The following is a 19135-nucleotide window of genomic DNA, read 5'->3' on the forward strand; positions in this document are numbered from 1 at the left end:
TTCACTCTGAGGCCCGGTTCACACTGGTGCAACATACGCTCCGACTTTGAGAGCACACGTCGAATGACGTGTATAAATCAATGGTTTCCTATAAGAGCCGTCTTAACTGGTCCGACAAAAGTCGGTCCGACTTTGAAAAAGATTCCTGCACTACTTTGGTCCTTTTTCAGCCCAATCAATATAAATTAAGTCGGATTAAAGTCAGATCATCATCTTAACTGATCCGACTTGTGGCACGCGACTTGTGTTCTGAGGACCTTGAAGAGGAACCCCATGCCAAAATGTAAATAAAAAATGGCGTGGGGTCCCCCTCCCAATTCCATACCAGGTCCTTTGAGTCTGGTATGAATCTTGAGGGGGAACCCCACTCTAAAAAAAACAAAAAAACTGTGTATTAGACCAAATTATACATTTCAGACCCTTATCCGAGCAAGCATCCTGGCAGGTCAGGAAAGGGGGGGGCAGCAAGCCCCCCCCCCCTCCTGAACCATACCAGGCCACATGCCATCAACATGAGGGGATGGGTGCTTTGGAGCAGGGGGGGCTCTGCGCTCCCACCCCAAAGCATCTATTCCCTATGTTGATAGGGACAAGGGCTTCTTCCCAACAACCCTGGGCGTGTAGGCAGGAGGCTTATCGAAATCTGGAAGCCCCCTTTAGCAAGGGGGCCTCCAGATCCCTTCCCCCCCTTATGTCAATAAGTATGGGGTACATTGTACCCCTACCCATTCACCCCCCCAAAAAAGCAGTGTAAATAAAATTTACAAAATAAACAAGAAACAAGAGACGGTTTTTGACAAGTCCTTGATTAAAAATGAAGAATGCCCCCATCGTAGCTCCAATGTGTCTTCTTTCCCAGTTCTTCTTCCCACTCCAGTTCTTCTCCCTTCGCTGATTTACTTTTCCTCCAGTTCTTCTCCCTCCGCTGCTGATGTCTTCTTCCTCTGGTTCTTCTGCCTGTTCTTTCCCCTGTGCTGCTGAGGTCTTCTCCTGGCACTAGCTCCCGCAGTTATTTCAGCTTAGTGCTCTGCCGGGTCCTTATATAGCCATGGGGCGTGGCCATCCGGAAATATCATCCAGGGACCCCCATTCCCTGTGACGTCACCACCCAGGGCATGATCGGGCGGAACAAAGCTGATACAACTACGGGAGCTATCGTCGGTAGAAGACATCAGCAGGGGAGGCAGCAGAAGAACCGGAGGAAAAAGACATTAGCTGCGGAGGGAGAAGAACCGAAGGAAGAAGACATCCGCAGAGGAATAAGAACCAGAGGAAGGAGATATCAGCAGAGGGAGAAGAACTGGAGGAAAAAGACAATCAGCAGAGGGAGAAGAACTGGAGGGGGGAGAAGAACCAGGGCAAGTAGACACGTTTGAGCTACAATGGGAGACATTCTTCATTTTTTGTTAAAAGCCATCTCTTGTTTTTTTTGCACTGCTTTTTTTTTGGGGGGGGGGGTGAATGGGTAGGTGTACAATGTAGCCCATACTTATTCACATAGGGGGGTTGGATCTGGGGGCCCCTTGTTAAAGGGGGCATCCGGAATTCCGATAAATCCCCTGCCCGCAGACCCCCACAATCCACCGCCCAGGGTTGTCGGGAAGAGGCCATTACCCCCATCAACATGGGGACAAGGTGCTTTGGGAGGAGGGGGGTTCAGGGCCCCCCTTGCCCCAAAGCACCCACCTCCCCATGTTGAGGGCATGTGGCCTGGTATGGCTCAGGAGGGGGTGGAGTGCTCGCTCGTCCCCCCCTTTCCTGACCTGCTGGACTGCATACTTTTTTGGGTGTATGGGTTTCCATCAAAATCCATGTCAATCTGAAGGGTCTGGTATGGTCTTGGGGGGGGATGACCCCATGCCGTTTTTTGTTTTTTCATTTTGGCGTGGGATTCCCTCCTTAAGATTCATACCAGACTCAAAGGAGCTGGTATTGTCGGATCAAAGTCAGATCCCGTTCAATTAAGTCACATGAAGGTCAGACATGAAGTCCTATGGCAAAGTCGGATCAAAAGTTGTCCGACTTCCATGTTGGAGCAGTGTGACCCCGGCCTGAAAGATAACATAACACATTCATTGTAACAGACATGCTATGCATGAATCAGAACGGCCAATAATCATCTACCTGATGATGGTGAAGGATGGTGTGACCTTCCTGTGTGGATTCCTGGGAAATCAGGGGATGGGGACATCTCTCTGGTGGGTTTTTGTAGCTGGATGACTCCATCATGGTGTCCTGGTACAGATCTTTGTGTTCTTTTAGAAGCTCTGACTCCTCCATCACCCCATCCTCATCATCCTCATCTTTTATCTCTTCTTTAAGCTCATCTTTAGAATTTCTGAGGTTTCCACTCTGAATATAGAATAAAAATTACATCAATTGTAACAATGCAGATAATGTACAGATCCTAATGATACTATCAGTGATTGTTCCTCATCTACCTGATGATGGTGAGGGATGGTGTGACCTTCCTGTGTGGAATCCCGGGAATACAGAGGACGGGGACATCTCTCTGGTGGGTTCCTGGTATTAGGTGGCTCCATCATATCCTTGTGTCCTTCTGAAAACTTCTCCATCACTCCATACTCCTCATCCTCCTCTTTATACTCTTCTTTAACATCAATATTATCATCCCTGAGGTTTCCACTCTAGATTTATTATGAGACACACATTGTAACAAACATGATTGTTTAAAAATAATCACAAGGGATTGTTCCTCATCTACCTGATGATGGTGAGGGATGGTGTGACCTTCTTGTGTGGAATCCCGGGAATACAGAGGACGGGGACATCTCTCTGGTGGGTTCCCATTACTGGATCCATCTGTAGGAAACACACACACTGACTGAATACATTGTTTCTATGTGTTTATCAGATGATGGGGGATCTAGGTGGATCCTCCGTACTGCTCTCTCCTTTACAATAAAGTCTCCTCTTACCCGGTGATGTGAGGGGCGGCTGATTCTCCATCGTCCTTGTAGAGATCCTTGTGTCCTTCTAAATACTCCCACTCCTCCATGGAGAAATAGACAGTGACATCCTGACACCTTATAGGAACCTGACACACACAATGATACAGTCACCATCCAGACACATCCCTTGTCTGTTACTGGATAATGTCCCAGAATTCCCAGCACCACTCACCTCTCCTCCATGATCTCTATGGTGACTTCTAGAATCGTCTTTTTAATTCTCTATTCTATGAGGTGAAGGCAATGTGATGGTCATATGATCACCAGAATTCACAGGATGAAAACTCTAGATCTGAACACAAATAGTAAAATCAAATGATATTCCCTGAATCCTCCTCGCCTCACCATTCAGGTTTCCATTTTATTAAAGCCCCAATTCAGACTGAGGTATCATTTACCCACACAGGACCCCCCAAACTCTGCAGGTTTAAAGCTTGTTGCAGGCATTCTGACATCATTACATACAACACAGGACCACCAGTCCCACTTTGCTAGTGAGGATGCCAAGGGTCCGCTCACATGCTAAGAGCATCAGAAAAAATAAACAGTTAAGAGGGAGGTCAGTGTGATGTCATAGGACATATAGACTTTGGATGTAGGGACAAGAATTGAGGGGCCATCTATATGAGGCACCCGAGCAAACCCAAGCATTGTTCCTGGGTGCGTCCTACCTCTACTAAACTGAAGAGTGAACTTTGACCTTTACCATACAGAAATCTGTCAGAGATCTGTGACAGTAAGCTCTCATGTGAGCAGGTGACGTGCGGGGGAACGGAGTGTAAATAGCAGACAATTTTCTCCAGAGCTCCTAATGGTGGGGATGGATTTAGCTGCATGCTGGTGCCAAGTTTTCACCCCACGGGGTCACTGCAGGTGTGGAGAAAAGCTGTGCAAGAGGATATGGAGGAGAGATGAGGAGGAGATCCAGGAATCAGGATAAAGGTCAGGACAAGCAACAGACGAGCGCATCCAAGAGATGAAGCCAGGGTCACTACACAGAAAATCAATCCAAGGAAACAACAGGCAGGATGAGGAATAGCAAGAAGGAGCTCAGAGACAAATGAGAATATTGCTCAGCCAATGGTAGATTATCTCAGCATGACTGATGTAGCACCCTACAAGGTAGGTGCTAGGTAAAGTATAGTGGGCCTTGGCTGCCTAACAGCAGGGTCATGATTTCAGCTGGGATGTCATGGCTCCCAAGTGTGTCTACTGAGAGGGAGTCTCCCCACTGGCTCTGTGAGAGGCTTCTCATTGGGCAGTGGAGGAAACCCAATCAGAGACACATTCAAACCTGTATCTACCCCAGAAGGCAGATTCTGCCGCAGAGGATTCTGGGAGTGGGTATAAGTTTGAGGGGAGTGCATTACCCAGCGTCTTTGGTGGGAAGCAGAGTCCCGGGAGGGAGAGTACGGCTGTCTCTCCTTCTGTCAGAAGGATCGGGTGTCTCGTGTGGCTGCCTAAGAATCCAGAGAATGCTGAGCTGAGCTGAAGAAAAGATCCAGTGTGCCGAGAACCAGTGGAGAGAGAGAGGGGTCCAGTTCCAGGAAAGCCTACAAAGGTTGTGAGTACTGTGGACTGCCCCTGGGGGTCTGCCTAGCGTCAGAGAGGACCACTCCAGAGAAGGTTCTAGGGATCCAGGAGTCAGCTAGCTGTTAAAGGGGGCACCTGGTCAGAGGACCCTGAAGTGTTAGAGGGGATACCTAGGTAGAGGACCCCGAACTGTTAAAGGGGGCATGCAGTTTGGGCCCTGAAGAGTCAGTGTACAGTGTGAAGTGTACAAAGTTAAGAGTTGCAGCAGCACAAGTATTTACAAGGAGCTACCTCAGCCAGTGCAGGGCTGGAGGGAGCTGTTCAGTGGCTTTTGAGCTAAAGCAGTGTCAGGAGTCAAGTATTCTACAGTCCTGGATATACTGAGTTAACACTCAAGTTAAAGTCGAGGTTCCAGCACAATTTCAGTATCACAGTATCTTTAAGCGTCAGGCAGAGCTGGTCGGCATTCAGCTGGCGTCAAGACAGCGCCAGTGGGCATTTTTCTGTATAGTGTCCCAGTTGTACCTAGTTGAGCCAGAGGAGTATCCCACTCATTCCCTTCTCCCATCCCCTAAATACAATAAACGAAAACAAACCAAAGATGCCGGAATGGTCATTGTCTCAGTTCTCACACCTGGGTTGACAACTCAAATGTGTTGGAGGTGTCACCGGTAACAATGGCAGACCCACATCAGGCACAAGACCTGGAAATACTGCTATATTTACATAATGAAGGAGATAAGGGGGAGGGGAGGAAGTCACTTAAGGTGACCATAGATACATGGAAATTCAGCTGGTTCAGCAGGGATCGGTCACATTTCCATCGATGTGTGGTCAGTGCCGGATAAAAGTCACTCCATCAGGGACTGCAGCCAATAGCTTCATCACTGATCTGTGTATTCTGAGAGTGGAGTAGCGCCCCCCATTGTCAGAATACAATAGTGCAGCCGGGAGGACTTTCCCATCCCCCTCCAATGTGTGGATGGGGGAATCGCTTCAGTTTTTTACTTAGCCCGCTGGCTGAATGATAAAACTGAACCATGAATGGCCAGCTTTGGATGCAAGATATATTATTCATCAACTGATCCCCCTGAAGGGGTTAATCTAGGTATTACCTCCTCTGCCGCCAATTCTTGCATTGTCTTCTCTCTATTTCTTACCAAATGGAATGTCCTGTCTCTATCTGACATCACTTCCTGTCTGTATTCCATAGAGACTTCCTGTGTGGATAGATGTGAACTGGATCCTTCTCGCTCACTCCTGCAAGTCGGCTGCGCTTTCTGTCAGTCTCCCTCCTAGACTCAGCTTCCTCCTCCGACCGCTGTTCCAGCAGGAGCTCCGCCTCTTCATACACACTCAGGGAGGAGAGAAAGGGGAAGGATATACAGTACATACACACACAGCACAAGGCCGTGTTTACACTACCAGACGGTTCTCAGGGCTGCAGTTCCTCTGAGCTCCACAACGTGGTGATCTCACTTCTACCCAGACAGGAAGTCTCTATGGAAGACAGACAGGAAGTCTCTATGGAATACAGACAGGAAGTGATGTCAGCTACAGACAGGACATTCCATTTGGTAGGACGGAGAGAGAAGACAATGCAGGAACTGGCGGCAGAGGAGGTAATGCATTGATTAACCCCTTCAGGGGGATCAATTGATGATTAATATATCTTCCTTCCAAAGCTGGTGTAACGTGAGAATTACCTACCCCGTGAGAAAAACCTACCCTCGTCACTTCCTGCCAGGAACAGCTGAGCAGCGCAGCAGTGCGCATGCTCACAGCCCCGGATACGTAATGGAAGAACTCAGGAGCTGACTAGTGTGCATGCGCACTAGTATGAAAATATCATGGTGTACCGTGAAAAAAACCTACCCACGCGGCGGTTACATAAAACAGCTGTGCTGCAATACGAGTCATCTCCGCTCCTGTCCCTGTCACTTCCCTGATCTGGGCTAGTAAATATAAAAGCGGCTCTCGGCTCCGTGATTTATGTTTTCATACAGCCGCCACCGCTTTTATATTTACTAGCCGAGAGCAGGGAAGTGACAGGGACAGGAGCGCAGATGACTCGTATTGCAGCACAGTTGTTTTAATGTAACCGCCGCGTTACATACAGTGCCGTGCAACCAGAAGTGACGAGGGGTAGGTTTTTCTCACGGGTAGGTAATTCTCCCGGAACACTGGTCATACATGGTTCAGTTTTATCGTTCAGACAGAGGACTGAGCGAAAAAAAAAAATGAAGTGATTTCCCCATCCACACATTGGAGAGGGATGGGGGAATCCTCCCCGCTGCACTATTGTATTCTGACAATGGGGGGTGCTCCTCCACCCTCAGAATACACAGATCAGTGATGAATCTTTTATCCGGCAGTGACCACACATGGATGGAAATGTGACGATCCCTGCTGAACCAGCTGAATTTCCATGTATCTATGGTCACCTTAAGTGACTTCCTCCCCTCCCCCTCATCTCCTTCATTATTTAAGTCATGCTGAGATCATCTCCCATTGGCTGAGCAATATTCTCATTTGTCTCTGAGCTCCTTCTTGCTATTCCTCGTCCTGCCTGTTGTTTCCTTGGATTGATTTTCCGTGTAGTGACCCCGGCTTCATCTCTTGGATGCGCTCGTCTGTTGCTTGTCCTGACCTTTATCCTGATTCCTGGATCTCCTCCTCATCTCTCCTCCATATCCTCTTACACAGCTTTTCTCCACACCTGCAGTGACCCTGGGGGGAGGAAACTTGGCACCAGCATGCAGCAAAATCCATTCTCACCATTAGGAGCTCTGGAGAAAATTGTCTGCTATTTACACTCCGTTCCTCCGCACGTCACCTGCTCACATGAGAGCTTACTGTCACACATTCCTGACAGATTCCTGTATGGTAAAGGTCAAAGTTCACTCTTCAGTTTGGGAGAGGTAGGACGCTCCCAGGAACATATATTTGGGTTGCACAGGAGCCTCATATAGAGGGCCCCTCACATCTCCCCACCAATATTTCCCTCCATTCAGAGTCAATATGTCCTATGACATCATACTGACCTCACAGTTCCTCCTCCCACTATCCCTCCATCTGGCTCTTTTTTTTTACTGATGATCTTAGGATGTGGGCGGACCCTTAGCATCCTCACTAGCAAAGTGGGACTGTTGGTCCTGCGTTGTATGTAATGATGTCAGAATGCCTGCAACAAGCTTTTAAACTGAGGAGTGTGGGGGTCCTTTGTAGGTAAATTATACCTCAGTCTGAAGTGAGGCTTTAATAGAGAACTGACCGGAGAGGTGAGGAGGATTCTGGGAGGTCACATGACATCACTCTTATCTCTATTAATAAAACACAGACCTGACCGGAGAGGTGAGGAGGATTCTGGGAGCTCACATGACATCACTCTTATCTCTATTAATAAAACACAGACCTAACCGGAGAGATGAGGAGGATTCTGGGAATATATTTTACTATTTGTGTTCAGATTTAGAGTTTTCCTCCTGTGAAGTCTGGAGATCATATGACCATCAAATTGCCTCCACCTCCATCTCTGATAGAATAGAGACATAAAAAGAAGGTTCTAGAAGACACCATAGAGATCATCGAGGAGAGGTGAGCGGTGCTGGGAATTCTGGGACATTATCCAGTAACAGACAAGGGATGTGTCTGGATGGTGACTGTATCATTGTGTGTGTCAGGTTCCTATAAGGTGTCAGGATGTCACTGTCTATTTCTCCATGGAGGAGTGGGAGTATTTAGAAGGGCACCAGGATCTCTACAAGGACGTCATGATGGAGAATCAGCCGCCCCTCACATCACCGGGTAAGAGAAGACTTTATTGTAAAGGAGAGAGCAGTACGGAGGGTCCACCTAGATCCCCCATCATCTGATAAACACATAGAAATAATGTATTCAGTCAGTGTGTGTGTTTCCTACAGATGGATCCAGTAATGGGAACCCACCAGAGAGATGTCCCCGTCCTCTGTATTCCCGGGATTCCACACAGGAAGATCACACCATCCCTCACCATCATCAGGTAGATGAGGAACAATCACTGATAGTATCATTAGGATCTGTACATCATCTGCATTGTTACCATTGATGTCATTTTTATTATATATTCAGAGTGGAAACCTGGAGGATTCTAAAGTTGAAGTTAAAGAAGAGATAAAAGAGGAGGATGATAAGGATGGGGTGATGGAGGAGTCAGAGTTTCTAAAAGGAAACAAAAAACAGCATCAAGACAACATGGTGGAGTCCTCCAGCTACAGAAACCCACCAGAGAGATGTCCCCGTCCTCTGTATTCCCGGGATTCCACACAGGAAGGTCACACCATCCCTCACCATCATCAGGTAGATGATTGACAATTATTGGAAGTTCTGATTTATACACAGCATGTTTGTTACAATTAATGTTTTCTTATATATTCAGAGTGGAAATCTCGGAGATGATAATATTGATGTTAAGGAAGAGTATAAAGAGGAGGATGAGGAGTATGGAGTGATGGAGGAGTTTTCAGAAGGACACAAGGATATGATGGAGTCACCTAATACCAGGAACCCACCAGAGAGATGTCCCCATCCTCTGTATTCCCGGGATTCCACACAGGAAGATCACACCATCCCTCACTGTTACAAGGTTGGTGGGATGGAACATCTAGAAAACTGACACATAGAGATTATGCGTGGATTTTCTTATGTGAGCTTATAGTTTACAGATTATATTTTATCTCATTTTCTTGATTTAGAGTGGAGATCCAATCGATATAGAATTTGAGGTTAAAGCAGAAGAAGAAGAGAGGTATGTGAGGGATGATCAGCAGTCTGTGGAGAAGGATGGAATAATGGGGACATTTATAGAGGAGGACACTCCTACAGAGATCAGCACAGGTGGGTCATTAACCCTAAATACATTCCTACACCCATACTGCTCACTGATTGGTCCAGAGTAGGGTAAGGACTGGGAGATATCAGCCTGTAACACCCTGGTCAATTTCCTGAGCTGTGTTCTGTTCGCCGTCCTGTATTTCTCTCAGATAATCTTCCTTCTCTGTGCTGCAGACACAATTTATGTATCTAGACTGGATTTATGAGATTCTGGGGTTCAGCTGGCAGAAAAATGTTGATTTTCCCCATAGGCGTTACAAGACATAGGCACCTAGGTATGTGCTCCTGGTCTTCCTCCTCATGCCCAGGTCTAGCAAGATCTCTGACAGAACAATTCCCCCGGGGTTACTTGCTCTGTTATTAGCTGGCTGTGCCGGGTGGAGGGATATGTCTGTATAGTCTCAGACCCAAGTCACTGAGTGCAGTCTCAGGAGATGGGAGGCAGCAGTGTGGGACCTCTGCAACTTGTCTCAAGGAAACACTTAAGCTTCCACTGATTACTGAATACCAATATTATGAATCCTGACCCTTACACTGTATCATTTATACTGTACGTTACATACTCCTGACCCCTGTACTATATACTCTTTGCTGTACATTACATACACCTGACCCCTGCACTATATATTCTATGCTGTACATTACATACTCCTGACCCCTGCATTATATACTCTATGCTGTACATTACATACTCCTAACCCCTGTACTATATACTCTATGCTGTACATTACATACTCCTGACCCCTGAACTATATACTCTATGCTGTACATTACATTCTCCTGACCCCTGCACTATATACTCTATGCTGTGCATTATATACTCCTGACCCCTGCACTATACAGTATACTCTATGCTGTACATTACATACTCCTGACCCCTGCATTATATACTCTATGCTGTACATTACACACACCTGACCCCTGCACTATATATAATATGCTGTACATTACATACTCCTGACCCCTGTACTATATACTCTATGCTGTACATTACATTCTCCTGACCCCTGCACTATATACTGTATGCTTTACATTACATACTCCTGACCCCTGCACTATATACTCTATGCTTTACATTACATACTCCTGACCCCTGCACTATATACTCTATGCTGTACATTACATTCTCCTGACCCCTGCACCATATACTGTATTCTGTACATTACATACTCCTGATCCCTGCACTATATACTCTATGCTGTACATTACACACTCCTGACCCCTGCACTATATACTCTGTTGTGCATTGCATTGCATTCTGATACTATATAGTCCTATCTGTTATATCTTATACAATATGCTCTACATAACTTGGTCCTTCCTTCTTTTGTCTACCCTCTATCTACGCACTGCTATATATAACATAATATGTAGTATGTAGAAGAAGGAATGTGGGACTTTGAATGAAGCACATGATTGTACGAACCATGTGCCTCCATCCCTTTTGAAATCTAAAAAGGAGAAGGTTGGGACTTTGAATGAGATGTAAGACACAACTGGTAAAATTGATACGCAGTGCCACATTTATTGTTGCATGGAAATACATGTAAAAAACATAACATGTTGCAAAATATGAAAAGGCTGAAATGTAGACCCCAAGTACAGGTTGTATAGAAACCAACATTGCACAATTCCATAGAATGATTAGATTTGTGAAACGCTTAATAGTATGATAACTGCATCAAACAGGCTCAACGCGTTTCTTGGACCAATTTTCTACTTCTTCAGGAGCAGACATATGATGAGTATAATACAGCTCAGATTTCCAAAATGTGGCGCTGAAAGTTGGATATGAGCAGATAGTATCCATCCTGGGAGCTGAGGGAGCGTAAACTGGGCGATCAGGGCTCGCACACATCACACCCAGGAGTAGATGGGCTTGAGAGTTTTGGTAGATAACAGTATGTGCAACAGCGTCAGAAATTCCAACAAACAGCCCATAATGCGCTCCCAGCGTCACATTAGCGTGCTGGAATTAGAGGCATCTCTCATCGGGCGGAGTGGCAGACAACGTACAAGGGGATGCCTGTAATATCCTGTGGATGGATACTATTTGGCCATATCCAACTTTTAACGCCACATTTTCGAAATCTGAGCTGTATTGTAAGTTGTTTGGGGATATGTTTTTCTTCCTCACTCTCTGACCTCTGGTAGACTCAGCCCCGCTGTTATTCATGAATAAATCATGGACTAAATAAGGAAGTGCATGACTTCTTGAGTTGGGAAGATGGCAATGAGTGATAGGGGGTGGGGACACTCATCCTATGAAAGACAGTTTTTTCTCTATTGTTCATTGACAGACGCAGCTGCATAGCTTCTTAGCCATTGGGTTATGCTCCTGCCATCAGGAATAGGACACTAAGGCAGGAAAAGCTTTCACCACACCTATTAGCTGTTATTTTATGGGAACCTTTTTTTGTAATTTATTCTTTAAGTAGAGTTCCTGGAGAGCTACAAGCACCAGCTGGCTGGGTTTCGAACTGAATATTCTACATCCTTAAGGTCTCCCAGCCTGGCCAGCGAGCGTGATCAGGTTACAGTCCAGAACTTGGCCTCACTACGACAAAGGCTCCCCCCCCCTCTCATACAGGTTCCTACCTTTAGGGGGCGGATATATTGGCCACTGAGGGGGTTCTGCGGGGGGGCGTTTTTTTTCTGGTGGGGTCCCCTCCTGGTGACCATCTGATGCCGCAGCGCGGGGAAAGCGCATTGGTGGATTATTCCTTCGTGGATAAGGTGTCCACGCGGTGGACCTACCACCAAAGGTGGATCATCCTGTTTCCAGACTGAATAAGTCTACTGTGGTCCCGGTGGAAGAATCCCCGGCCTTTACGGACCCCGTTGATAGATGGAGTCTCTGTCCCACCATTTACATGTGATAGCCAGCTCCATATTGAAACCAATTTTTGTGACCACCCTGGTGTCGCAGACCGTCACTGAATGGGTTAAGTTGCTAAAAGGTGTCTTGGAAACGGAACAGCTCTCCCTGGAGTTGATTGAGCTCTTGGATCAAATGGCTCAAGCCCTTCTGTATATATGCAATGCGTCGCTGGATGCGGCTCCACTGGTAGCCAGAGTGTCCGCAGTAGGGATTGCTATTAGACGCAAGGTGTGGCTAAAAAGCTGGTCTGCGGACCAGGCTTCCAAAATGGCTCTTTCTGACCTTCCCTTTACAGGGGAGAGGTTGTTTGGATCCTTCCTGGATGAGTTGATCAAAGGCCTTACGGGTGGGAAGAGTACTCTTCTCCCTCAATCCTCTAAGGGCAAGGTGCCACGTGCTAGACGGGGGCCTTCTTTTACTGCTCATAGGTGGCTTTTTCGTACCTTTGGGTTGCAAGAAAAAGGAAAGCCATTCAGGACTTCTGGGGGTTCCAAGAAGACATGGTAAGGTAAACTGAAGCCAGGCCAATCCAGGATCTGCAGACAAATCCTTGTCTACATGAAGGGGCGCACTCACCTGATTCTGGGGTGGGGGGATGTCTTCGCTTCTTTCCCAGAACCATGGACTTTCTTGTTTCAAGACAAATGGGTTCACAAACTGATCCGATCCGTGTACAAGATCGAATTCTGGTCTCGACTGTCGGACAGGTTCTTCCCGTGCAATCTGTGCCTATCTCCAGACCGTTTAAGGGATCTCCGAGAGGCGGTCCAAGATCTGCTGTCACAAAGAGTGATTGTGCCGGTTCCCTCTCAGGAACATTTTCAAGGGTTTTATTCAAACCTGTTTACTGTGCCCAGGAAGGAAAGCAAAGTGCGTCCAATCCTGTACCTCATGGCTTTGAATCGCTTTGTGCAGTTACAGAGGTTTCAAATGGAGTCCATTCGCACGGTAGTGGCATCCCTACACCAGGAAGACTTTTTGGCCTCCATAGATATCAAGGACGTATATCTACACATCCCTATCTACATTGGACACCAGCGTTTTCTCAGCTTCACTATAGGAGAGGAGCATTATCAATTTGCAGCGTTACCCTTTGGTCTCGCCTCCGCCCCTAGGGTCTTTACCAAGGTGCTGGCTCCAGTGTTGGCATTACTGCGCCAATGGGGGATTTCGGTACTGGTGTACCTGGACGATCTCCTATTGAGGGCGGACTCCCTCTCAGCCCTGTTTGGTGATTTGACTGCCACTGTCCAAACTCTGCAAGAGTTCGGTTTGAACATCAAAAAGTCTGCCCTGATACCTTCAATGAGACTGGATTATCTGGGCCTGACTCTGGATTCTGCTTTAGCGAGGGTCTTTCTTCCCTTGGACAAGTTGCAAAAATTGCAGGCGGAGTATTCTCTGCGGACTTGCATGGGGGCCTTGGGTCTGATGGTATCAAACTTTGAGGTGGTTCCGAATGCTCAGTTCCACACGAGACCCTTACAAAAAGAGATTCTCGTAAAATGGAACAAGTATCCACAATCCTTGGATACTTTGATTCGTTTGGGTCGCAACACCAAGTCTGCTCTTCTGTGGTCCTGGATGGTGGAAAAGTCCAAGCTGCCAATAAATATCTTGAAGCCCAGAGCAAAAAAGTTTTGCCTGAGTCATTGGACGGTTCGTCTGCAAGGTTGCCCGGTCCGGATTCAATCGGACAATGCCATTGCCATGGCGTACGTCCATCATCAAGGGGGCACCAAGAGTGTCTTGGCGGCCCTGGAGGTGGCCGAGAGTCTGGATTGGGTGGAGAAGTTTGTCCCAGCTTTTTCTGCTGTGCACATCCCTGGGGTGGAGAGCTGGCAGGTGGATTACCTGAAGTCGTCAGGTTTTTGATCAGGGGGAGTGGTCCCAGCACCCGGAGGTGTTTCACCTCCTGTGTGTCCGTTGGGGGACACCCAATGTCGACCTGTTTGCTTCTCGACTCAACAAGAAGGCTCAGAGGTTTGTGGTCAGGTCAAGGGATCCTCTGGCCGACGTCACAGACGCACTGGTGGCTCCTTGGGGGTCAGTATCGGCTGATCTATGCGTTCCTTTCGTTGAAATTCCTGCCAAAGCTGCTGCACAGAATAGAGGTGGAAGGGATATCGGTCATTTTAGTGGCCCCAGACTGGCCCCGCCGGTCTTGGTATGCAGACCTGGTAAGGTTGGTCCCGGATGCTCCTTGGAGGTTTCCTCTCAGGGAAGATCTGCTGTCTCAAGGGCCGATCTTCTATCATTCTTTACAGTTGCTGGCTTTAACGGCGTGGCTGTTGAAAGCCAGGTATTAACCACTTGCTGACCGCCTAAAGTCTATTTACTGCAGCACTCAGCCGCTTACAGGCAAAGCAACGTAGACCTACGTCGCTCGCCCACGAGCCTGTAGGGGGCAAGAGCGCGCCACCGGTGGCACGCTCCCGCTCGTTTCTTGGGGAGCCAGCGCGTGTGAGCGACAGCTCCGATGGCCGCCGGTCACTCGCGATCTCCCACAGGAGAGGGAGAAAGACAGACGGCTGATGTAAACACAGCGTCTGTCATACTCACTAAAGTAATCACAGAGGCTATGTGATCCTGCTATGTAGGATCGTATGTCTCTGTGATTACATTACAAGCCACACCCCCCACAGTTAGAATCACACCCCTAGGGACATACTTAACCCCTTGGTCACCAGTAAAATTAACCCCTTCCCTGCCAGTGTCATTTTTACAGTAACAGTGCATATTTATAGCACTGATTACTGTAGTAATGTCACTGGTACTCCCAAAAGTCAAAAGTGTCAAAATGTCAGTCAGGGGTCCGATCTGTTCGCCGCAATGTCGCAGTCCCGCAAACAAAATCGCAGATCGCCGCCATTACTAGTTAAAAAAACACAATAAAAATGACATCTTTCCCGTAGTTAGTAAACGCAATAACTTTTGCGCAAACCAATCAAAATACGCTTATTGCGATTTTTTTTTTTTACCAAAATTATGTAGCAGAAAACAAATTGGCCTAAAATGTTAAAAAATTTTGATTTTTACTTTTTTTTTTTGAGAATTTCATATAAAAAAATTTGAAAAATATTGTTATTTTTTCAAAATTGTCGCTCTTTTTTTGTTTATAGCGCAAAAAATAAAAAAATCGCACAGGTGATCAAATACCACCAAAAGAAAGCTCTGTTTGTGGGGAAAACGAAGGATGTCAATTTTATTTTGGTACAGCATCACACGACCACGCAATTGTCCATTAAAGTCACGCAGTGCCGAATCGCAAAATAGGGCCTGGTCTTTAAGCAGCCAAATCCTCCGGGGCTTAAGTGGTTAAAGGATAGAGGTCTTTCTGACTCTGATTTCCTACACTTTAAGGCCAGGAAGTCTACTTCCAGGAAGATCTACCATCGTACGTGGAAATCGTACATTTCACGGTGTGAATCATTGAAAGTGCACCCTCGCTTGTTTTCGGTAGCTAGGGTTTTGATTTTTCTTCAAAAAGGACAGCGTTTGGCTTTGGGCACTATCAAAGGCCAAGTGTCGGCTTTGGCTGTGTTTTTCCAACGCCCTTTAGCTACACATGCCCTGATTCACACTTTTATTCAGGGGGTGTGTCATCTGGCGGCTCGGAGATGATCCCCATTACCTCTGGGGGATCTGAATTTGGGGCTATCGGTTCTTCAAAAACCTTCTTTTGAGAACATTAGGGAGATTCCCCTGCTTACATTATCTCAGAAGGTTGCCTTTTTGGTGGCCATCACTTCTGCCCGCAGGGTGTCTCAACTGGTGGCATTGTCTTGCCGTTCACCTTATCTGGTTGTCCGCAGAGATATAGTGGTACTTCGACCTAATCAGTCATTTCTTCCTAAGGTGGTTTCTGATTTCCATATGAATGAAGACATTGTGCTGCCTTATCTCTGTCCTAAGCCCAAGCATCCCAAGGAAATTGTCTTGCATTCTTTAGATGTGGTTTGGGCAATTAGGGTTTACCTGGCGGCTACTGAATCTTTCATGAAAATCAGATTCTCTTTTTGTCCTTACCGAAGGACCTCGAAAAGGATTGGCTGCGTCTGCTGCCACCATATCCAGATGGATCCGGTAGACGGTGGTTCAGGATTATTCACTGAAGGGTCAAGTTCCTCCTTTCCTAGTGAAGGCGCATTCTACTAGAGCGCTGAGTGCCCCCTGGGCTTTAAGCCATCAGGCGCCAGTGATGCAAGTTTGCAAGGCGGCAACTTGGTCATCGGTGCACAATGAACGCTAGAGAAAACTGGATTTTTGTGCTTACCGTAAAATCCTTTTCTCTGAAATTCATTGACAGACGCAGTTTCCGCCCCTCTAATTATGAGTGGAATGGGCTGTTGTCTTCTAAACACTGCTTGCAACGAAACTAAGGGCTGTAGCAGAGTGTGTGGGGTTATGCCTGCAGGGACAGCCACATAGGCATGGTGAAAGCTTTTTCCTGCCTAGTGTCCTATTCCTGATGGGAGGAGCATAACCCAATAGCTAAGAAGATATGAAGCTGCGTCTGTCAATGAACTTCATTGAAAAGGATTTTACGGTAAGTACAAAAATCTAGTTTTTTGTTTCCTCGCTCTCTGACCAAGGTCAGTGAATAAAGAAATTTACCTTGAGGGTGGAATTGTAAAATCCTCAGAGACAAAGCTGCCTTATGTGGGCGGAGTCCTGGTTTAGGGGAACCAATCTGCTCATGTCTAGTAATAATCTTTTTATTTCTATTTTAGTAGATGGACGGGAGATGAGGAAAACCTCGGAGGATTGTCTCACTTTGTCTCCAGACTGTAAAGTAGAAGATGAGGACATCACACAGTATAGTCCAGGAGAAAACCCGGCTACCTCAAATGTCCATCCGGCACCACACAGTGTAGATGGACCATCGTATTCCTCTTATCCTGAGGAACCTCAGACTGTGAGGGACGGTGCCTTCCTTCCAACCGATAAGAGCTTTTCCTGTACTGAGTGTGGGAAGGGTTTCCATTTTAAATCCCATCTTAATAGGCATAAAAGATCTCACACAGGAGAGAAGCCATATTCCTGTCCTGAGTGTGGGAAATGTTTTTCACAGATCTCCCATCTTTACACACACCAGAAATCGCACACTGGGGAGAAGCCACTTTCCTGTTCTGAGTGTGGGAAATGTTTTTTACGGAAGTCCCATCTTTACAGACATCAGCAATTGCACACAGGGGCAAAGCCGTATTCCTGTCCTGAGTGTGGGAAATGTTTTGCAACAAAAACATATTTTATCAATCATCAAAGGTCTCACACAGGGGAGAAGCTACATTGCTGTTCTGAGTGTGGGAAGTCTTTTTCACAGAAGTCTGGTCTTTACAGACATCAGAGATCGCACACGGAGGAGAAGGCATTATCCTGCTCTGAGTGTGGGAAAAGTTTTGCACAAAAATCAACCCTTGTCGCACATCAAAGGTCTCACACAGGGGAGAAGCCGTATTGCTGTCTTGAGTGTGGGAAATGTTTTTCACAAAAGCCCAATCTTTACACACATCAGAAATTGCACACAGGACAGAAGCCGTATTTCTGTCCTGAGTGCGCAAAATGTTTTTCACAGAAGTCCCATCTTTACAAACATCAGAGATCTCACACGGGGGAGAAGCCAGTTTCCTGTTCTGAGTGCAGGAAATGTTTTTCACAGAAGTCCAATCTTTACAGACATCAGAGATTGCACACAGGTGAAAAGCCGTATTCCTGTCCTGAGTGCGGGAAATGTTATTCAGATAAGTCCCATCTTCAAAGACATCTGAAATTGCACACTGGGGAGAAGCCACTTTCCTGTCCTAAGAGCGGGAAATGTTTTTCACAGAAGTCCAATCTTTACAGACATCAGAGATTGCAAACAGGCGAAAAGCCGTATTCCTGTCCTGAGTGCGGGAAATGTTATTCAGATAAGTCCCATCTTCAAAGACATCTGAAATTGCACACTGGGGAGAAGCCACTTTCCTGTCCTGAGAGCGCAAAATGTTTTTCTAGGAAGTCCCATCTTTACAAACATCAGAGATCTCACACGGGGGGGAAGCCAGTTTCCTGTTCTGAGTGCGGGAAATGTTTTTCACAGAAGTTCAATCTTTACAGACATCAGAGATTGCACACAGGTGAAAAGCCGTATTCCTGTCCTGAGTGCGGGAAATGTTATTCAGATAAGTCCCATCTTCAAAGACATCTGAAATTGCACACTGGGGAGAAGCCACTTTCCTGTCCTGAGAGCACAAAATGTTTTTCTAGGAAGTCCCATCTTTACAAACATCAGAGATCTCACACGGGGGGGAAGCCAGTTTCCTGTTCTGAGTGCGGGAAATGTTTTTCACGGAAGTTCAATCTTTACAGACATCAGAGATTGCACACAGGTGAAAAGCCGTATTCCTGTCCTGAGTGCGGGAAATGTTATTCAGATAAGTCCCATCTTCAAAAACATCTGAAATTGCACACTGGGGAGAAGCCACTTTCCTGTCCTGAGTGAGGGAATTGTTCCTCAGTGAAGTCCTGTCTTCCTGTACATCAGGGATCCCACACAACCCTCGAGGTGTATCAGTGCCTCGAGTGCGGGAAATGTCTTCTATATGAATGTTGCTGGACATCACAGCTCCCATGTGGGGAAGAAGCACACCCTGATATACACCTCAGATATACTCCATGGCTGATCTTCTTCATGTAAGAAACCCTTCATAAGGAGATCAGAGATCACCAAAGACATGGATGAAGTGTTGTACCGTGTTGGCCATTGATAACAGTAGAAAAATAAATAAAAATGGAGTCATTACCTTTCATTGGCTGAGTACTTTTTGTGGTGTAAGATTTCACAAACTCCTAGGTCTATTAAAAAATAAAAGTTGAATGAAGTTAACCAGCATGC

At 46.6% G+C, this 19135-nt stretch overlaps 1 protein-coding gene across 1 annotated transcript in view; it reads left to right on the forward strand.

The window, feature by feature from the left end:
- LOC309550283 (uncharacterized protein) overlaps positions 1-19135 on the forward strand; it is a 1519274-nt gene that overhangs the window by 508975 nt on the left and 991164 nt on the right. Inside the window, 2 exon segments of the mRNA XM_082250688.1 lie at positions 8616-8843; positions 8923-9129. Of these exon segments, the coding sequence (XP_082106814.1) occupies positions 8616-8843; positions 8923-9129 (435 nt within the window).

This window comes from Pelophylax lessonae (assembly GCF_965119305.1).
Source record: "Pelophylax lessonae genome assembly, chromosome: 3".
NCBI lineage: Eukaryota > Metazoa > Chordata > Amphibia > Anura > Ranidae > Pelophylax > Pelophylax lessonae.